Consider the following 23,704-nt stretch of genomic DNA (forward strand, 5'->3'; position numbering starts at 1 on the left):
AGTATCAGCAATAGATTGTAAACATTTCATAAGGGAAGTGTCTTAGTACTTAAAGCTAATTGACATCAAACAATAATTTTATTATCTCAAAATATTTATACGATATATTAAGCTATATCATACTTTTGAGAAATCACTTTAATGGGTAGTTAATATTCACTATTCATACACTGGGTTTTATTTTCTAATTAAGTAGCACTCCCACACTATCTGTCTGTATTTGAAAACCGTTAATTTTCAAATCGCTTTTATTTTACATACAATGAGTATGATTTTCCTGAAACTAGAAGAACACTTGAAAATTATGCCTGCCTATTTATTTTAACAATTATTAGCACTAATCACAGTAGAGTTTGTCTTGTCTTATAGCTTTACTATAATTTTATTACTTATTTATAAATAAGTAATAAAATATAAATTAAATTTAATAATTTTTCATATTGACAATAGCACATTTTATTGAGGCGCCGAAGCATGAAGCTGTGAATTTATCTCTGCCTTTCATTGTTTTTAGCTAATAATTGTTTAAATATGTATTACTTAATTAACCTATAAAATTAAGCTATTATGCATATACTTGCAATTATAATATATATGAAAATATTAAATTTTTATTACCCATAAACGGCTTTAACATAGTCCGAGTCGCTGTTACTTTGCGCATGTATATTTCTGCCCATAGCAGTTTCTGAAAAATAATTAATACATAAATACAAATAAAATAAAATTTAATTATAAATGTAAATAAATAAATAGCAACAACCAGCGGAAGCTACTGAGTTAAGTTAATATATTCTATTGATATTTAATAAATCAATAATATTATAATAATATTAAGTCCACGTGAATTACTTTACATTGTACTTCGACTTTTGAACCTAATGAAAGTGTAAATATTTGCAAAATAAATAAAATTAAATTTTATCATTTAAATTTATTTATTTTTAGTACATGAAACTTAAGTAGGTAAAAGCAAATACTTAGAAATAAATATATTGAATGTTATTTATATCCAAATAAAAATAGAACGAAATACCTATACATACTAGACTTCGGAAACTTCGTTATACTTCCATATATACCAAGTTACTAATAGCTCAATTAAGAGATTGAAAAAAATAGACCTTACAGAAGGCAGCTGAAGTAAGCAGATGCATCACATCAAGATGAAGGACAAGATGGAAGTCTTAAATGACTACCCTACATTTAAGTAATAATAAGGTAGCCTCCGGGCAGGACAAAGGCTCTAGGAATGAGGGGAAGTGGTTTAGTTCATGCGAGTCGGGCACTCACTTTCCAGAACGTCGGATTGTGTTCAGTGCGTAGGCATTCCACTACTCCTCCTCCGCAAACAAATCAAAAAAATAAAAATATCTCAATTAACCAAATCATGAGAGAAGCAGGCAACAGAATAAGATCTAGAGAAATCGTTGAGGTCCTATGCTCCACTAGGAGAGAATGACACCAGTAAGTAGTTAAGTAACATCTCAATTACATAAATACAGTGCAACAATACAGAAACAATGAACATATATTTATTATTATTCTTTTGTCACGATAATATTATGTAGTTAGTATGTTAGTACAATGCGAGTGCTTATATATCTCGTCTAACAACCGATTATTTGAGCATTTAAAAAATCGAATTCTTCTGTGATCCATCATACACTTCTGAATTGGCATCCAATAATTTTTTCTTATTCCCGAATGTCAAGAACACTCGTAAATTGCATGGACAATGATTTTTGACGGCGAAAGAAACCGTTGTTACATTTAAAAAGGTGTCTGAAGCAGATTGGAAAAAATACTTTGACAATAGGTTCGAAGGCATGCAAAAGTGTATTAATCATAAAGGAGAATACTTTGAGAAACAATAAAACAAATCAGAATTTTTTCATTATTACCCTCAAAGTGTAAATAGAGACCCTCGTATTTAAAACTCTATAAACACTTGGATGTATTCACTGCATTCGAAATCCATTTATTTGATTCCTATTCAAAAATATAAACAACAGCGACAACTACCTCTGTGTATCATTATTTCAGACACTTTCATATTCAAGCATTCACTCATTCAAAATCCATTCATTCGCTTTCTATTCACATATCAAATACTAAATTTATTTATATATATTTGTATAACTTAGACAACAAATAGATACATATAGCAAATATTTTATAAATATAAAAATATTAAACTTACCACAAACAATATCTAATGTACATAAAGTTACATATGGAAATACGTTGAAGGCTTTCGAGTTAAGTTCTTTTTCCAATTTACGGCTTAATATTGCGCTTTGTTCATTGAAAACATCAATGAAATCATCCAAAATTTTGAAGTGAAAGGCTGGAGTTAAAATCTGTAATATAAAAAATCGTATAAAATAGTTACCAGGAATTGTGTAATTTTAATTTCAATTTATTATTTTTTTTTTGTGAGCACTTTTTCAACCAAGACAATACACAAATATATATGTAATCGCCTATGCCGTATGTAATCGTACGACCGTTTTAACTTATGAGAGGCGATAGTTCAAATAGTTCCGATTTGGCTTTACCCAAGAATTTCTGTAATTGTCTGAAAATTAACTTTTTAGTATCTTAAAATAGTGTTATGCATCATAAGACCTTAACGATCGCATCATTTAATTAAACCGAGGTTGAGTCACTATAGAAAGGAAGGCTTTAATATATATATATTTTCTATTAGAGGTACAACGTAACAGACGTGTTTTTTCAATTGCAATTTTTATTTTGAATCTCAAATAATAGAAATTTATAGCTTCGTTCAAAGAAGTTCTGTCGCATGTCCTTATACTTAGGTGAACAGCTTTATAACATTCACTTCTTCCAGCAAGCCTAAAATAAAACATGGCATATCTGTCCTATCATTATCATGAACATTTTGTTTAAGGGGCCATATTACATTCTTCACAATCTTCAAACATTGTTAAGAAATTATTGATTTGTAAAAAAGAGATGTACCACTGACACTATAGCAATGCTTTATTCATTTCTACAGGGTGGCGCTGCAATCACTGGATATTATCACTCAAAGAGTGTAATACAAACCTATAATTTTTATAAATGGAGTACATTTATTTATATTTAAGGCACAGAAATGTCTGAGGCAAATTCAGCAAACCAATTCATTTTCAATTTGGAATAAAAAGGTTACTCAAGAAATCCTTTGCAGGAGTGTTTTAGGAGCTTAAAGTTATATCGATCACATAATAATATAGATTTTGCCTCTTTTTAACGCCTCTTTTTAAGGCATTTATTAAAAACTTACGTATTTCATAATTAAAATAGAAGTTATAATTTTTTTAATACTTAATTAATCAAAACAAAGTCCAGTCTGTTTAAATTGTTGATCCAGTCTGTTGATTGCTCATGCATTATAAATTTATGTCTAATATAAACCAAACACAAAAATGTTACCTAAATTGTATTTTTTGGATATGGAATATTTTTTGTTAAAATATAACAAAATGCCTTAAAGGTAATTTTCTCACTACACCTACTGGTATTGGATTTTCTTACTGAAATGCACTTTATTAATTAATATGCAAGGCACCTAATGGCTAAAGTAAAATCCTGCCTAGCCTAAGTGGTGGAGACTTGTCGCGACATATTTTTATGATTATAGGTCTCAGTTGATAAAGATCAAAATCTTTCAAACTCTGACAAAATTAAGTGCAATTAATTCTGACGAACATAAACAAGATACAATAATTACTTTATTTTACATTTAATACATTATTAAGTATCCTTATGCAATATTAGACTAGACTTTTTTATCAAAAGTGGAATATTTTAGAGCTAAGGTAACTTACTAAAAGTAGCTGATATGGAATTTATAAACATTGTTACAAGTTAATATTTAGGTTAATTGAATTAGCATTTGTAGTGAATATACATATTCAAAAGACATTTAGAAAACAAGATCGTATTTTGTTTTATTTTACCAAAAACTTGAAAATTGATATTTCTTTAATGGGCGTTGCCAGTGTATAGTGTATGGGAAAAGGAGGGACAAGAGAATATTATACTTTTATTTTTAAAAAGAAAAATAGCACAAATAGCTCTATAATTCTATCCCTGGTGAAAATTTCCTATGTTTAGTTGGAGATATTAATCTAGATGTGTCTAGATTTGAATCTAGATGCCAAAGTTAATTTGATTCAATGAACAGCAAATAAAAGTACTCGGTTCGATTTTTGGTAATTATAAAGCACTCGCAGATAAGATGGTCGGAAGTTTTACTCTGCTTCTACCAAAATTGGTAAGTGTCGGTGTCCAGAGAATTATCACTATTCCTTATATATATAAAAAGGAGGAACAAATTCCCCACAACAAGCAGAACAGCAAAAAACCTCATTCCACTGATATTATCAATAAAATACTATTCTATGTATTAACTTTTCTATAAAATTCCGCTTTTACAATTGCTTAACTGCGTCAAGGTTACGCGTCTTTTTCCATGAATCTTCTTTTCGTTATGATACTTTACTTCGTTCACACGATCAGGTTTGGATCAGTGGCTTATAGGCACCCACATTTTCCCCTTTGGGTGAGCCCATGATTTTTGCTTGTCTTGAATTCTGAGATTTTTTTATTTTTCTATTTTCTAATTTTTGAGTCCATTTAGAGTTAAACAATCGAAAAATTTTTTGAGTATATATTTACTTTATGAAAATAATAATTTTTTTATGTTATTAAAAAAAATTTGTGTTTTCTTATTATTAAAAATAATTAATAATATTTTAGTACAAAAAAAACAATTATTTTTAATACTATAATTTGATAAAAAAATATTATTTTAAATTAATGTATAAAAAAAATACCTTTCTTCTGGAGTGCCATTTTCTGCCGAAACTTGTAAGCAATCCTGTACCTAACCAAGGACGCAAATAGTCGTAATCATGACTTTTATCAATAAACTTTTGACTGTTTAGTATTGGCTAAAATAAAGAAAATAAATAAAAAATTTATTATTTTTTAATAATTTTTTATGTTTATTATTACTTACTTCAACAGTCTCTGGATCAAATAACATCACATAAGGAGTAGGACCTTGCCATGCTTTGTTCATGCCAATACGATTTCCCCATAACTTTTGAGATCCAGTAATACGCATAAAGAGTTCTAAAATAAATTAATATAGAAATATTTTGTTAATGTAAAGTAATATGAATTTTATATAAATCATAAATATAAATAATATATACGCAATTTTGTTATGACAGTAAAATTATTAATTATTCGATATCGGGCAATTATAGTAATAATGACACTTGGGTTAAGTGTCCTTAAAGTGTCGAATATGGGGCATTGAAATGTAATTTATAATACAAATAAATGTCACTTTAGTGTCAATTTAATACTTAAGTTACATTTTAAAATCTACACATATGATACTAACATTATATTGTAACCATATACTAATTTATTAATTTAATTTAACTTATAATTATTTAAAAAAAAATCCTCTTTATTTATTTAAAAGCTTTAAACAGACTATAAATAATTACAATATTTTTTTAATGTTTTATATCAAGAAATTCTCTTGAAAAATTATTTGTGTATTAGTTAAGAAAATATTTTAAATTCCCCCAAATAATTTATAATAATTTTTTATATTTTTGTTTTTATATATATTTACAATTTTTTTTTTTTTTTGACTAGATTGAAGGTTATAATTACTTGAGCATTTCTTGGCTTGACATAATTTATTTTGCCATTGTTACATCTGCTTTCAAAGTAAAGATACTTCAATTAAGTTACATGTGTTTTGCCTACTGAAGAAATACTCCATAAATAATAAAATTAATTATCATTATTTATTTATTTTTTTTTTTTTTGGGAAATACAAATTCAATTCGATGTACTTGTGTTTTCATATTGTGAGGCGGTTTGCACATGTGCCAAAACCCACGTTTGTCAACGAAGAGGTACATCTCAAGTAGTCAGTCAGCCTATAACGCCAGCAGCAAAACGTCAATTACAAAAATTATCGGCAGTAATTTATAAACATCAATAGTGTTCATAATTACCAGATGTGAAAGATTTGATCTGTCTTATTGACTATTGGGAAATTAATATAAATTTATTTGACAATTTTAACTCATCTTAAAATAATTAATATAAACTATATTTTAACTATATTTCAACTAATTACGGATAAAGATAAGTAAATTTATTTAGCTATTCTTAAAAACAATTAATTAAGTATTTAGGAAACACATTATTTAAGTATTTAAGTATTTAATAATTAATCTTTTCATTAATTGGCATCTGAAAAGGCTTATAACTATAATTTTATATATTTTTTTTATAATGAACTGCAGATAATAAAAAATTTTATTATAATATTGAATAATTAATTTTTATTTATTTTTAATAATTAATTAATTATTAATTTATAATAATTGCACAAATAATACAAATAATTATACTTAAATGATTAAGTTTAATTAAATATGGTTAGGTTATACCGGCAATCCAAAGGGATCCACTTATGCCTATAGGCCCATTAATTAATTAATTGTGGTTAAATATATGATTAATAATACAAAAATTAAATTTTTTTTATTTGTGGTTAAGTATGATTTTTATTCAACAATTTTTTTTTTTTGACCCAATATGAAATCGACAAACTACCCAGAAACCCAGTGCAACCAGAAACTGCGCAGATTAAATCAAATAAAAACACAAACAGACTGGACTAGTCTTAGGGTTACACATTTGTAATATTTTTATTGTATATACATTACACATTTCCTTCTTACATCTATTTCTATATATACTATATATTGGCGTATAAACCTAAATTATTCTTCTGATACAATAGCGTGTTAATCTATTCGTTTTATTGGGTGGTTTTTAATAGAGTTATGCCTAATACTTTAAAGTGCTTAAACATTATGATGTTTGAAAAGTTAGGTAAATTGAACATTTGGATCGAATATCTGAGGGATGGTCTTTAAGTTCGAGATTGTTGAAAATAGTTTCCTCTTAATAGAGGCCGCAAACAATGTCTTCTAAACAATCAGCTTATTCAAGGAATATACTGCTTTTAATTTCGGTATTCTCGAAAATATTTTGCTCTCAGCAGACACCTCAAACTTCGTTTCTTAGGCAATTACCTTTTAAAAGGAATACATATTTTGGACCTATTCAAGTTAAATAGAATTTTAGAGAAGTTTATATATAACCAAACCTACTTCGTCTTATCGAATGTGTTCGCATTTTTCTTAATTTATACTTTTTGATTCATGGAAAGTTGATTCATGGAATTACACGTATTGATTGGTAAGTACTAAGAATTACTAAGAAAGTAACTGACATGTTTTGGTTGGTATGTAAATACCTAGAAAATTAGACATATAGTTTTGCTACATAATAGTTAGTTATAGTTTACCTAACATATATAGTTGATGTAGGTTTAGTATAGTCTGTTCCTGTGAGAGTAAACTTAGCTGCTGTATAGTGGTAGTTCGAAAGGTAGTCATTATATTCTGCTACTCAAAGAAATGTAGTATAAATGAAGTATATGTAATAAATGAAAAAATGTTGTTCTCTCAGATAACCTTGTTTAGAGATGTAACACTGAATACAATGACTTTAGATTTATTATATACCGCTTACAAAGCTTTGATCCCCACTAGCCTATAAGTAAGGAATCTAATATCAGTTTCTGGTAATAAACCTTTCCGAAAGATTGATATATCAGCAGCAACTTTACGTGCTTGGAGCATATTGGCAAAGTCTAATATGTTTTGCTTAAATATATAAAAATAGACAGACATCAAATTATTTGTTGGTATATCAATTCTAACTAACTAGCAAGTCTAACTCAATTTGTACCGCATAAAAACAATATTTTTTTTACAGTAAAACTAAACCAGCCTCTGCAATAATGTTCACACTCGTCATAATATTAATTAAAACGGTAATAAAAATTAAAACCAAATAAAAATACAAAAAAAATAAGTTTAAAAATTTTTATGTAATTTTTTTTACAAACTAACAAAATCACCCATACGGTTTTGTACATATATGTATGTCTACGATTTACATACAGACATTCATATCTGTATATTGTATCTATTATCTGAACTACAATAGGCCAAGAGTTGTGAATTGAATGACGAATCGTGATGATCAGTTGAAATGCTTTGGCCTTTTTATGCTGCCGGTCTAATAGTTTAAAATCTTTTGTTATTATATATTAAATCTGTCGGCATTGTTATTGCTATTGTTGTTGTTGTTATGTTGTTGTAAGTAGTAGTAAAAGTAGTGATAATTGTTGTTGTTATCATGTTTATTAAGGTGACAACAATTTTATTGAATTACGAAAGCAATTTCAAAAATAATTTACGGTCGCGTAATTTCATCTTTTTTTTTTAAAGATACGCATATTTGTCTTGAGATAGAAATATGCAAGAAAATTTTTTTATAAAATTATTTATTAATTTATAAAATAAATAAATTTTTGAAAATATTATTTATGAGTTTGTTATAATAAATAATCATTACGAACGATGAAAATGGATTAAATAGGATAATATCCAACGGAAGATATCATGATCACAGTTTGGACACCCTCCGTGTTAAAACCGGGATTGACGAATAAGGTAAGATTAAGTATTTGGTGTGTTTTAGGAGATATTGTCTATTCGCTCCACCTTGTTGCAAAGAATAATTCAACCGTGTATTACTAACAACTCCACCAAAATGGAAACAATTAAGTAAAAGCGACCAAAATTAACCACATAAAAGAAATGTCAATGCCGGGACGCACACATCTTTGATGATTGGGAACAAATTGATGGAACTTGGTTAAAAAGTACTACTGTATAACCCAGATATTGTACCGTTTGCTCTTAAGGGTTAAGAATTAGCCGACCAAAGACCCGCTGAAAATCACTTGGTCAAGCTTTTCGCCAATGAAGCACCGATGGAATAATGAAGCTAACCGAAAAATAGCATAAGGTTAAAAATAATAATTTCCATTATATAATTGATAAAGATAGATTTTCAATAAAGAAAATTTTTATTCAAAAATGTACTTAAAAACAGCGTATAATTTTCATATTACTTAACATACCAAAAGCTATCAAAAGAATAGCAAACTGTCATAAATAATAATGTCCAATATAACATACAAATGATTAAAATTGATTTTCAATAAAGAAAATTTTTGTCCAAAAAATGAACCAAAAAATGGTAGATAGTTTTCACATCACTCAACATACCAGAAGCTATTAGTAAATTGACAAAAGATCATAAATAATGATGTCCAGTATATAATTGACTAAAATAGATTTTCAATAAAGAAAATTTTTGTCCAAACAATGAACCAAAAAAGGCGAATATTTTCATATTACTAAACATATCAGAAGCTATCAAAAAAATTGCAAAATATCATAAATAGTAATGTACAATATATAATTAATTAAAATACATTTCCAATAAAGAAAATTTTTGTCCAAAAAATGAACCAAAAAATGGCGAATGGGTTTAAAAATATGTAACTCATAAATTTGTAGTTAAAATATAATTATTATCTCTCTTTAATTTATTGTTATTAAATACTATATGCAATATAAAAAGTGTTTGTTGTGGTATTTATTAAAAAATAATTTTTGTCCAAAAACAATACAGTATTTAATTTAATTTCACTGTCATTAAAACATAAATTAAAAATAAAACGCAAGAAAAATAATTGCTTTTAAAAATCAACTTTAATTATGTTTAAATTAAGTACAAATCCGAGTACGAACGTTACTCATGACTTCCTCATGGTCAGGTAACAACTGTAAGTAAAATAGTTTGCTAATACATAATAAAACTCACAGATGTTATGGAAATTATTTTTGTAGATTTCATGATATGAAAATGTGTACATCCGCATCTCGAAATTGGCTTAGTGGCATAGTTTTAGATATTTTATTTTTTTTTTTTTTGGGTAACTGAGTTTTTTGCATGCAAAGTGTTTGGATTAACGGTTAAGATAATAATTTTCCCACGTGAAGGGCGTGTAATTTTAACAAGTCCTCTTACTTTTTATATGTAATTTGATATTTAGATCATAAAAAGATATGTGGTTAATTTGAAATTAATTTTAATTTAAGCCGCTTTCGCCAATTTTTTTTTTAGTTAAATTTGTTTTTCGCATTTTCATATATTATCTGAAATAGATTTGTAGGTCAAAGTGTATATAAAAAAAATATATATAATTAAACACGTAAGTGACCACAATTTTTTCAAGGTTTAAGCATGGAACAGTGTATTCACTACTGCTCCATGCAAACTAAAAAGGTTTCGATTTTACATAGAGATGACGAAACTTTTCATTATTCCAAGGTATCAACCTTCGTAAGATAAGTGTCCAAATTTGATGATATTCCTACAATTTGATAGTGATCTTTAGAAACTACTTTTATTATTTACAAAACAATAATAAGACAGAATCTAGTATATTCCTTAAGCATTGGCTTTGTGACAGAAAAAAAGCTACTGGAATAGAAATATATCGGGCAGTGATCGGAATGGTGTATATACTATTTTATTCGGGGAAAACACTATGAGAAAAACTAAAAAAACTGTTAAAAATGACAACTAATTGATACAAAATATAACTTCCATTGGAGAGACTTTAAAAGGTTATGAAGAAGAAATTAACTAAATGTGTTAGCTACACATGTCTAGCTAGAAATGGGTTTGCTAATAATCCATTTAAAAGTACACTATAATGAGGTTTGATAAGTATTATCTAGATCAGCAGTTTCCAACCCGTAGTCTGTGAGATGGTTATAATTAGTCCGTAAATCAAATTTAACAGCTATGGATACACAGCTTGTAGTTTGTTCACGGAGACCTCTCTTACTACAAAATAAGCACAAAAAATGTCCAAGTAATTATATACTTATTTTATAGTCTATACAATGTACCTATGCACTTATACAATTTATTATGCGTTTTACCAGAGATTCATAAAGCATATTAAAATAACCACACAGTTTATTATTCTTAAGCATTGTAATCCCTACTAAAACAAAAATATCATAGTGATTCTTGATCAAAAAATGGTTTGGAACCACTGATCTAAACTTATTGAAGAAATATTCCGGTGACAACAACGCGATCCCGACAGATTTTAAAAAGTAGACCTATTATAATATCACAACACTAACACAAAAGATTATCTCTTGGAAAGATATTAATTAATTCTTAGGTTATTAATCTTCCTATCCAGGACCAGTACACTAATTTGCTGTTTATAAATGTAAACAATGTCTGTTATTTATAGATGCTATAGTTATATCAATGAACCATTTGATATACATTTGATTAATGACACTTTCTGGAGAATGTATAGACGTAACGGAAAACGATCTCTATTATTGTTGATATTATTTTTGATAGAATTAGCAAAGTAACGTTAATTCAAATCTTTAATTTCAGTATAACGAAACTTCATATAGTATTTTATTAGATTACAATTAGTATAGTATAGTATGTTTAGTATTAGTATAATATAGTGCTTGTTAGTGACTAACAAATGAGAGTGATATTACTTTAAAATTTCAATAGGTTCAATATTATAAGTCTGGCATTCGTAGTGGTTCATAAATATAACTTACGAACTAATGGGTTATTTATAAAGATGTCTTATGATAAATATTTGGTAATACTTGATACCGATGTATAGTCAACCAAAACAATTTAATTAATTAAGATATAAAAATATTTGTTGTTGCAATTTTTTACTATTCAATAAAAAGAATTGTTACTATTTTTAAAAATATTATAAAAGAAATAAACTGCGTGGTTATATATAAAATCTTTATTATATATATCTCGCCTTAACTAAAATAAAGTTTACTCCTAGAATCTTCATCTAAGAATTTATCTTTTTCTAGATAAAGAATCTTCAAACTTGTTTTTAATTTAATTATAATTTTTTTCCTTTATACAATTTAGATTGTAGATTATTTTTACACGTTTCTTAACACTTACCATACATCAACTTTAGTTCCATTTTTAATATTATTATTATTTTTTATTTGATTTTTTTTTAGAAAAAAATAAAAAAAACGCCAATAATGCTAGTTTTATAAATATTTATGTATGCTTATAAATACACTGTCATTCTAACCTTGAAATATATAATAACCGCCTTAAGACAAAATTAAATTTAATTTGTATTCTTTAAAAAAAAAATGTTCTTCTAAACGTTTTGAGACTTACTTTTTTAAAATGAATTTTTAATAATTTTATATTTTTAAATATTTTTTTTTTGTCAAGAGCTCTCAAGTTAATTTTTTATTGTATCGTGAGAATGAAGTGTGCACTTAATGGGTACAAGTTTATCCCCGAAAGACAGATCCGGATTTTATAATATGTATTATATAATTCAACAAATTTAAGATTGATATTATTTTTGCTTTAATATGCAAAAAAAAAAAAAATTTGATAAGCTTAAGAATATAATTAAAATTCGCACAAATTTACATAAAATTTGCAAATTTAATTGAGATGAATTTTTTATTATCAAGTTAACAATAAAAATCCAAAAAAAAAAAGATTTCTAATAAAATAAAAAAAAAAATTTACAATAGAAAGTTAATCTATGTGTAGAATTATTCAAGACTAACATGTTTATATTCTTTTATTATGAATATATATGACTTTCAGTTAGTAACTGTCAACTGATACATAGGCTTAGCTATATTGTGGTTCCAGAAACAAACTAAAATAAAATACATTTGTGATTAAGACTTCAAATAAATTTTTATTTTAATAAATTGTCATTAAGAATGAAATACAATACTTCTTAAATGTCTTTCATGAGACATCTTATAGTACAAGATCCTTTGAGGTAAGTTTTCTTGAATCATTGTCACATAATTGCCAAAAGCTCGACAATACTTTGACATATTTACATTTTTAAAGCATCAGAAATTTAATGATTATTTATCCGCATAAATACGATTCTTTGCGTAACCCAGCAAAAGAAGTCGAACAGTGACAAATCGCATAATCTTCTTAGCTATTTCACATCATCAAAACGATTAATCCGAAAAATTTATTACAATCCAAGTCAGAAGAAGCCGTGTTAGTCATAGCTTATCATATACTCGTTATTATTATTAAGTTTTGAAAGTTTGATAGTTTAAGGTATTAACAATATCCTTTGTGTAACCTTACAAAATAAGTAAAGTAAAGAAAAAAAAAGTGAGAACTACCCCTGTTGTGTGGTTTGTGGTGCTATTTTATTGAAACTACATGTCTTTCACTTCCATATCTTTAATTGAATGATTAAAATAATTGTTAATCAACAGACAACAACAAAGGATTTATAACACTCCTTTTTCATTTTACAAAGGCAAATCGCAAGATCTTCGAGATCCGGCAAAGCATAAAATCATACATCTGCAAAAGTACTCACACAATAAAGCCACAAAAATCCGTATTGTATGGGTTGTGATATCGTCCTATTGAAATTATAAAATCTTTAATTTTATTCATTTATTAGTTGAATTGAATTAGTTGAATACCCAATTTTAGTGGTCTTTTGAAAAGACACTATAACTTCCAAGGATTAAACTTATACCCTGCCAAATCTGAAGCTCAGAGTTAGCGTTAATTATACAATTGACCCAAAGCCGTACTTGACATGTATATTGTAACGTAGAATTTTGTTAATTTACTGTGAAAATTTATTAACAAATTCACTTGTTATACTTTATTAGAACGCGATCATAAACCAGTTATAGATTAATTCAGTGGTTACCAATCGGTGGTCTGCTGATAATAAAAAATAGTCAAAGAATCAAATTTAACAGTTATGGATAAATAGCTTGTAAAACTATATAAATTTCCAAGGTATATCATATACCTATTTTATAGCCTATATAATGACCTATGTACTTATACAATTCATTATACATTATACCAGAGATACATAAAGCATATTTAAATAATCATGCAGTTTATTATTCTTAAACTTTCTGGTCCTAAAAATAAAAATATCATAGTGGTCCTTGGTCAAAAACATGTTGGAAATCACTGGACTAATTTAATTAATTAACTATCTCTCTCTTACTTTCATCTCCTAGTGGAACATAGGGCCTCGAATTAATTAACAGTAATTATTTTTAATTATTAATTGTTATTTATTTTAGCATAAAAAATTAATTTAAATATATACAGTCAAACTTTCATAACTCGAAGTACCATTTTGCAAAGTAAAAGTTCGTCTTATAGAGACTTCGAGTTAAAGAATTTTTTTCACATAGTATATAATATGCTCTCTAAACCCTATTGTAACATACTCTATTTAGTTCGATTTATAGAAAATTTGATTTTTAGAAGTTGGAATTTTCGAAATTTGACTGTATATGAGAAAATTATGATTTATCTGACAAATTGGCATTTAGAAATAACGTTAGTTAATTTTGCGAGAAACTAAACCAATTAAATTTCTTAAATTGAATACAGAAATAAATTTTAATCCAAGGCTACAGAATTAAAAAAATTAATATGTTTGCTATTAACTGCATTTGACTTCAACTACTAATCATTCCTTTTATGGTATATGGTCGTTTAAGTACAAAATTATGTTGTAAAAATCAACCAATAATAGAAACCAATACTAAATTCTGACTAAACTTCTTACATACACTCGTTTATCTTTTTGTTTTACCTATTGAACCGTTTGGATTAATTAACCACAAATTCAACTTCAGACCAAAACAAAAACATTTGTTACTTTTTCTTAAAATATTCCAACCTAGACAACCTTGAAAATAATTTAACAAAGTATCTCCAAGCACGACTTAGATGGTTGCTAACACTATTGCAGCACCAACAGAAGCTCAGAAAAATTAAAATAAATTCATTAAAAATTCTAAATTATAGAAATTAAGCCACACATGAGAACCTCATGGATTTTAAGCAGCAAAATCAAAAGTTTCGCTTAATTTTTATCTAACTTTTAATAATCAAATTGAAATAGAAAACAAAATCCTATATGTGCTTCTGTTGAGATGTAGAATTCTTCTACGTCAACGTTCTCTGGCTCTCCTTGAACTATTTTTCCACAGCAATTTCAAGAACCTGTCTAAAGCTAAAGAGATTTACACTTTATTATTTAAGAATTTTTACAAAGAAAAAAAGAATAAAATTAACATAAAAACATAAAATAAATGTTTTTATGAGAATGATTACAAAATTACAACAAAAAACAACAAAAATATTGAACAGGCAAAATTTACAAAATTCAATTTTGCTTAATTCAAATTTGTTACAATAATGTCGACTTATATGCAAATCCACGACTAACGCTGGGTTTTAACGACTTTTTTGTGGATTAATAACTTCATTTTATATCATTTTGAACGGTTTACGAGCAGTTAATGACGTTGCAGAAATAAAATTAAAATTAAAATTCAAAAAATTTAAGTGTTAAACGTTGCAAGTTGCAAGTTTATGAGCCATTGCCCATAGGCAATCGCTCATTGATGACTCACAATTTTTCGCAAACTTCCATTACAAATTAAAATCTTAAATGTTATTTAACTAATATTTAAAGATTGCAGTATTTTCATCATACATAAATTGTTTTTTTTTCTACTTAGATAAAATTTTATTCTAAACCGAGTAAAATTACTTTACCTTCAACTATTTTCAGCAAGTGTTAGACAAGTGTGTCCAAAACTTAACTGCTTGAGAAACCAACAATATAAGCTAGCAGAACGATTAGTCTACTTGTTGGTACTAAATTAGTCAGAAAATCTTTTTACTTTGAAAAAGTACTAACCACAAAATTACAATAGTTCGATCTTATTTTTCTTTAGCAGAAAAAAAAAATTAAGATAAATATCAAAACTGACAGGCTTACCAACACAGCGTTATCGAATCTCAGAGTGGTTATAGGCTACTCGGTGAAATATGCAGATCTGAGATCAATTATTGCTTAGTCTGATGAAGTGATAAACAATAATCCAGTCAAGGCATACAGAGGAGTTATGAAGAAACCTCGCAGTTAATAGGGAGTAAAACTACTCAAGTGCACTGACTTAAATAACCTCAACATAATAATAATTAGTACAAACACACCCAACATATCGACACCAGTACATATGATCATTTAAAATTTTAATATGCTCTTTAAACTATAGTGACTAAAGGATATTGTAATCATCAGTGAAAAAATTAAAACAGAACGATATGTTTATTTTAGAAAGAAACTTTTTCATGATTTCATTTCATTCAGTCAGTGATTATGTGATATCAGTGATATGATATGGAAATATTATATGGAAATATCATATTAATTGTATTAGGGACACATTTGCAACTGGAAATCTTATTTGACTTCTAGTTGATGTTTGTGCTATGCTATAAAATAAAATTTTTTTATACAAACACATTCTACCTACACATGTGGAACTACACGGAACAGATATGGAGTACTATCGAGAGTTCAAACTTCTAGTTGTTTCAATCAAAGACTCTAAAATTAACAATATTATCTCATCGCATACTATTCATAAAGAATCGACGATATGATGTGCAGTACAAATATGGAAAACCACTAAGAATTCAAATATATAACAGTTTCAATCAAAGAGGCCAAAATTAACAAGATTATTTCATCACATACTATTTACAAAGAATCGACGATGTGCTATGCAGTACAACTATGGAGTACTATTAGGAATTCAAACACCCAGCGGTTTCAATCAAAGGCGCTCAAATTAATAATCAGGATAAGACTCTAAGATTAATATTTAAGGCAGTCTGGTTTATTTCATCCCATACTATTCACAAAGAATCGATAATATACCATGCAGTACAAATGTGGGTACTACCAAGAATTCAAATATATGACATTTTAAATCAAAGACTCTAAGATTAATAGTCAAGGCAAAATTATTGGGTTAATATTTAGGAGTAAAATGGCTTGACAAGAATCAATGAGCATAAACTTAACATACCATAGGTATATACTCAGTGAATGAACTCAGTTTAGTAGTGCAATATTTTCATATGCAGCGCGATAATATCAAAGTCAATGTTTTAATTAAAGGTTAGTTTTAGTAAATATTAGTTACAAGTTATTTAAATAAAGCATATAATGAAGTAATTAATATAACAAGATAATTAAATAGAAACTTTTGTTTAAATTTATATTGGCTGTCTTTCATTTATAGAGAATTGCAGTCAGAAGGAATTCTTGTCAAGTACTTAATGTAAACTTAATAATTTTTATAACAATTAAAAACTTGCATTATTTTTAAATATCTAGCAGTTCTATGTATTATATTTGCTATAATTATTATAATGAATATAAAAACATATAAAATTTATATATACGACTATCGTCATACATCAAATTTGAAAATATCATGTGTACTGCATAAAATCTTAATTAATTTTTAAAAACCAACAAAAAAACTAAACAATTTTGAAATGCAGAATTAACACATAGAAATGCAAATTAAACATTAAATTAAATTCTTTGCAGTTAAAAAATTTAATTTATTGTTCATTTTACTCAAGAACAATTTTAATTTATAGTTGTGAAGTTAAGAAAAAAAACAAGTTGCATACATAAAATGTCAATAAAATTAAGCGGAGTAATTGACCGATTGATCAATTCTCAAATACATATTTAGTAATTATTTAATTGATTTATTTTGCATTAATCATTACATGCTTAAACTGGGACAATGCCTTGCTTAATGGCTTTACATATACTAACTGATTCTTCGAGTTCTAAACTGCATAATCGGTGGTTATAATATCATATATCATTTCATCACAGCATTTATTTTGTACACTCATGAATTCATTTCAAAAATAATAGAAATTTTAATACAATATTTTCATAAAAGTACTATATAGTATATATAAATATATACTAAGAAATTTTTACTAAGAAGTTTTAATTAAATTAAATCAATTAATTAAAACTAACTTCATATCTTATATCAAATAAACCAAACGATTTAAAAAGCAACACAAAATGAGATAAAATTGAGAAAGTGGAAGTGAATAGACCATACGCTTAGACAACTGAGAGATTACATAGCAAGGCAAGCATTGGCATGGAGTCCACAAGATAGCAAAAGACCTGGGGCGCCAGCGAAAACGTGGGGAAGAACAACCGAAAGTAAACTAGCTGAAGTACGATATACATTGAACGACATCTACAGAGAATAGGGAGAAAAGGACAGAGAGGAATAGAAATAGAGAACATCATCATTAATGCAATATACAGTAAATAGGGTAAACACCTATCAATATAATTTTATTATTATTAAAAAACATAAAATGTTGATATATAAGTGAAAGATTTATGAATAATTAATAAATAATATAATTCGCATATAAAACAATTGTTTTTCTTCTGAATAGTTTAAGTAGTATTAAAAAGTGAGGTTAGTGGGTTTCAGTTATTGCCTGTTGAGCAATAACGATGTTTGATCTTCTGAGCAATGCCTCATTTAGCCCCATTTGTAATTCAGATGAGCAAGATTCTTCTTAGATATTGATTTATAAAAGTTTAAAATCTTCCATGTCCATCGAAACTTTGATATTAAATTTGGGTTGTTTTCTGAAGATGGGTATATGACCACAATTCTTTTAGGTTAGATAAAAGCTTTTCTGCTTTGATTTTTATAATTTATAATGCTTTCAAGGTATTTTATTGTATTTTCATATACTAGTTTCTAAGCTTTTATTCTTATGTAACATACGTGGTAGATGCAGTCCCATAACTACTATTGGTCATGATTTTACTTTTACCTCTACTTATTTTCGAACCTACTTATTATACATAAGCAGACCGTCTGATAAGCAGAACATACCTATGAAAGTCTAAAAAGCCATTAAAAATTGGTTTAAACCGGTTTTACAATATATTTTGTTGTCTCGTCGTGATTTTTTTTTTTACTGAACTTCATTATATCTTTTAGATCCAAGAAGCATTTTCAACTTCTCTCGTTGGCAGTTGCACCTGAAAAACTGAACTAGACTTGGTGAATTTCCTTGAATAAACATCTTTGTCAATGTAATTCTGTACAAAATCATTGAGACGATATTGAATTAAATTAATTTTCACTATTATCTTTTAAGAATTTTTAAATTATTATAATTAAATTTCTAATTAATATTAAATAGTTAACAACAAATATTGGAATGTGAAAACAACATCTGGTGATTATCACATAAAAACTAATATAATAAAATCGAAGGTGTGATATTTTTGAAAATATATTTTTATTCATAAATTTTATTTTATTGTTAGAGTTTCATAATACCATATGCGGAAATAAATATCAAACAAAAAGTATCTTAAAGTTTAAAAAAAAATCAAAACGGTATAACATATTTAACTGTATCCGTAAACCAGTTTCTTTTAATTGAAATATGCAACCGAAGAGCCAAAAAAACTTTGAATGGAAAATAAATGGAATTTTTTGTAAGGTAAAAATATTTTACATTGTTCAAGAATACTTCCGATTTATAGAAGATTTATAGATATCGGCTATTTATTAAGAAGTAGCTAAGTGGATTTGTTTATATGTCTGCCAATCAGATTTCTGAGAACATAAATTTAAAAAAAAACCAACAAAATTTATTCAAATTAATTTAATACTCTGAGCTTAATTATAATGACTTTTTAATATTAAAATTTTTGTTAGAAGTGCCCAATCACGATTTTATATGTATGCTCAAGTATCCGACGACAATTTATCTATCGACTGCCTTAATCGATTCGATAGGTAAATTTCGTTTTTGGAAATCAATATAAGATATTTTGTCTATTCATTGTAGAAGAGTTAATATTACATTAGAAAATTGACAGCAACAACAACAAATAACTAAAAAATATTTTATAATTTAGTGTAATTAAATTTTAATTTATGTAATTGATAAAATGTGGGAATTGGGAAAATAATGGCTTTGTTAATGTTTAATGGTTTTCAGTCATGCTTTTCTCAACAATAGTTTTTCAATTAATATTTTAAGAATATTTCTTTACTAATATTTTTTTTCAAATATTCTTAATTATCCATTCATTATCATAAAAATCATCTATAATATAGAAATTAAATAGTTTTAGAGATTAATATCTTATGTAAATTTCTAAAAATTTATTTTGCGGAAATATGAATTTTGAAAATTACAATAGAGAAATTTTTCCATAATGAAGTAAACAATTTTGCAAATAAAGTTAATTTTAAAAATTAATTTGAAATTTAATTACTTCATTTTCTGCAAAATATAAAATAATAACTATAGGAAGTCGCACCCTTTATGCAAAGATTTGATTGGATATTCATTATCATTTACCCGAGGCTAAATGCTCAGCAGTTCGTGGGAAATCAAAAAGAAATAACATATAAAATTATATCATTAATCCAGCAATACCGAATTTTAGCTTAAAGGTCAATAAAAAATACTATAATAAGACAATATCTGTTAATACAAAACATACTACAGAGCGGAAAAATATTCAATGTATGTTAAAAAATTCGATTCGATCGATTCAATATGTTTCACAAAGACCAGTCCAATATTATGAACCGTTGATGGTAATGACATTTTAGAGAACCCTGCTATAAAAAAATTTAGAAAAATGAATCTAATATATAGATATTGCTTGCAATACTTAAAGTAACATAATTGGTAACGGAATGGGCCTATATGCCTATTGAAAATACGTTCGATATAGGATAGCCGGTATAACCTAACATAATTGGTAAAGAGAAAAACAGAACTACTAGATAATTCAGAAAAGACCAAAACAAAAATCTTAGTTAAGTTCATGAAATACCATAATTTAGTAATCTTCCTTTTACATAATTCGCTGGATTTTCTATATTGTTTTTATATAGCATTCATAGTGGTTTGAAAATATCGGTATACATACATTCTTAAGCTTCTGGAAGAAAATATTTGGTCTAACAAGAAATCGTTGATGAAAAATCTTCTTAATCCATAATGACCAATGCGAAAGATTGAGAATGTCCGGGGCATGACGATAGCATATTCTGACTCTGTATCAGAAGGTTGCAGTCCGATATATCAATTTATGTGGTCAATCAGCACACAATATTCACCCAATGGAACTGAGTGACTAACCCCGTTAGTAATTATATAAATAAGAATTCAATAATCACCTCAAATACTATTTGCCTTAAAACTGTCAAATACTATGTATCTGGGTTTCTTAATTTCTAGTACGAGGGCTACGTTTTCAGTCTTGCACCTAACAATGCAAATACACAGTGGTGAATCAATGAAAATGGTTTTAATATTTTTCTAAGTATTCTCCACGATGATCAATATATTTTTACATCCGATTAAACTAATTTTCGAAACAGTTTTACCACTCTGAAGTTGGTATTTCCAAAACCAGAGTTTTGAATGTCTCAGAAGCCTGTGCGGGTGTAGAAAAACGCTCGCCACGCATTTTTTTCTTAATATTTTGAAACAAGAAGAAGTCCTTGGATGCCACGTTGAGACTGTAAGGTGGATAAGTCAGCAATTCGACGTTTTGAGGGTTCAAAAACTCTTTTGTTTGAGCTGATCTGTGGGAGCTCGCTTTGTGTTTGTGGGGGACGATCTTCCTTCGACGGTCAGTTTTCCTTAATTCTCCGAAGATTTTCGGCAAACTAATCATTATGTACTACTCACAATTGACCGTTCTACGTTGTTCAAGTGGTACAGTTGCCACATAACCGGTTTTTTTGAAAAAATGTTAGACCATTTGCTTAGATTTTGCTCCATCTGCGAGTAAGTTTTGTCGGGTTCTGCTTACTTTGGAAGACCCAAACAGAGGATTGCTATTTTGTTTGGGGCTCGTAGGCGTAGATGCATTATTCGTTACCTGTTACGATCTCGTAGACGTGGTTTGTATAATTTTATATAATTTCGGTGCATGACTGCAATGAGTACTAGAAGGGCGACCACATTACAAAATACCGTAGGGTATGTTAATCAAGTCTAACAAATGTTATAGCTGCCTTGAACATCTTTCTAATCGCAATATTTCAAGCTAAAAAAAATTGTATAGAACTTTTTCAATAGACTTTGAATTCATTCAACAAGGCATTTAAAAGGCTTATATAAAATTTCAAGGCTTCGAAATTAAATTATTGCATTCAATTCATTGACCACAAAATCTCATTTAATTATCATTAATTTTGGTTTTTATTATTAAAATTAACATGAATTATTTAATTCTATATGAAATTCATATGCACAATACAAAATTTAGAATCTGCAATAAACTAACCAGAAACGTATTTCTTGCTATTAATTAATAATAATACTGTGTATCTATCTATTGGTAAGAGACCATGAAAATCAAGTTGAAATATTCAATATTCACAAAATCATTTTCTTTTCCGCATTCGAAAAACTCATATAAAACTTCAATTTGTAGCTTAAAAGAGATCGAAATATGAAGATCATGGCTTCAAGCCACGTCTTGATAATTAATTTCGGTTTTGAGTTTTTGATTAATCATTGTTTTGCTATTTTATAATTTTCCTTTAGCCAACACTTTTTAATAAAGTCAAAACTATGCTAAACTATGCTAGACTACGCTAGAAGAGGTCAATGTACAATACAACAACAAATTCATATAATCTCAGGTCTACTCCAAGATAAGTCAGTCTATTGCCAATTTTATTTAAATACTGCGCTGACTTGCTTCAAGTATTAATGAAGTTTAACGAGCTTATGAGTTGATAAGCGCTTAAAAGCGGAAAAAAAACTGAAACCGATTTCAAGATTAAGGTCGCCGCTTACGTTTCTCTGAAACATAATTTAAACAAATTTATTCAAACAAATTTTCAATTTTGTTTTTGGTTTATTTATATTCATGAATGCAGTCCGCAGTCCACTTTAGACACTTCATGCTTTGATCATTCTAAGCGTTTTTTCTTAGACTCACGTTTTGAGATTAAATTACTTTAATGACCCCGCGACCTCACAATTGTTTCATTAATTGTTTAGTGTTTACAAATGTTGTAAAAAAAGTGTTGTTATTATTATTATAATTATCGGAAACGAAGCAATTCAAATTTTTGAACATATTATATCTTATTATTTTCAACGAAAAAGACATCATTAGTTTCTTAACTTGAAATGCTACTGTTAACTGCTACCTCCTAAAGATGCGACTAAAGGACACTGGTATCTGTAGAGTCTGTCAGAAGCTGAGTGAAAATTCTGCTCATTTTATCTATTGGAGAACAACAATAGACAGGGAATCATGCTAATACCATCATTCGACTATCCATCCTGATGCAAACTAGATGAATTTTCCCAGCGATGGATCAAAGAGTATGCATATCTGAAGCATGTAGAATTTACTCTGCTTTCACTTTACCTGTCAAAGCTTTAGAACCATAGATCAAAACAGGTCTTATAGTTGTTTTGTATATTTGCGTTTTGCTCTCTATTTTCTTGTATTTAATCACCAAATTATATATTTAATATATATATAATATATACTTTCATAAATTGTTCGTTAATGATGCTGTCTATTTCAAGTTTGTATTTGAATTTTTTTTTTTTTTTTGATATCATAAACCTATTATCTTTCCGTTGATATATATCAAATGTGTTGAAGGTTATTCTCATAACGGATTTACAGTACAGCATG

The 23,704-nt window shown here is 27.4% G+C and overlaps 1 protein-coding gene across 1 annotated transcript in view; it reads right to left on the bottom strand.

Annotated features, from left to right (window-relative positions):
• Positions 1 to 614: 614 nt before the first annotated feature.
• Positions 615 to 23,704, bottom strand: part of LOC119676464 (cytochrome P450 4c3-like) — a 35,192-nt gene continuing 12,102 nt past the window's right edge. Inside the window, exons 2-5 of the mRNA XM_038087704.1 lie at positions 5,036 to 5,151; positions 4,851 to 4,967; positions 2,204 to 2,363; positions 615 to 688 (exon numbers count right to left, since the gene is read on the bottom strand). Coding sequence (XP_037943632.1) covers positions 615 to 688; positions 2,204 to 2,363; positions 4,851 to 4,967; positions 5,036 to 5,151 — 467 coding nt within the window. The remainder of the gene's footprint in view (positions 689 to 2,203; positions 2,364 to 4,850; positions 4,968 to 5,035; positions 5,152 to 23,704) is intronic.

The sequence above is a fragment of the Teleopsis dalmanni genome, chromosome 2, assembly GCF_002237135.1.
Source record: "Teleopsis dalmanni isolate 2A chromosome 2, ASM223713v2, whole genome shotgun sequence".
Classification (NCBI taxonomy): domain Eukaryota; kingdom Metazoa; phylum Arthropoda; class Insecta; order Diptera; family Diopsidae; genus Teleopsis; species Teleopsis dalmanni.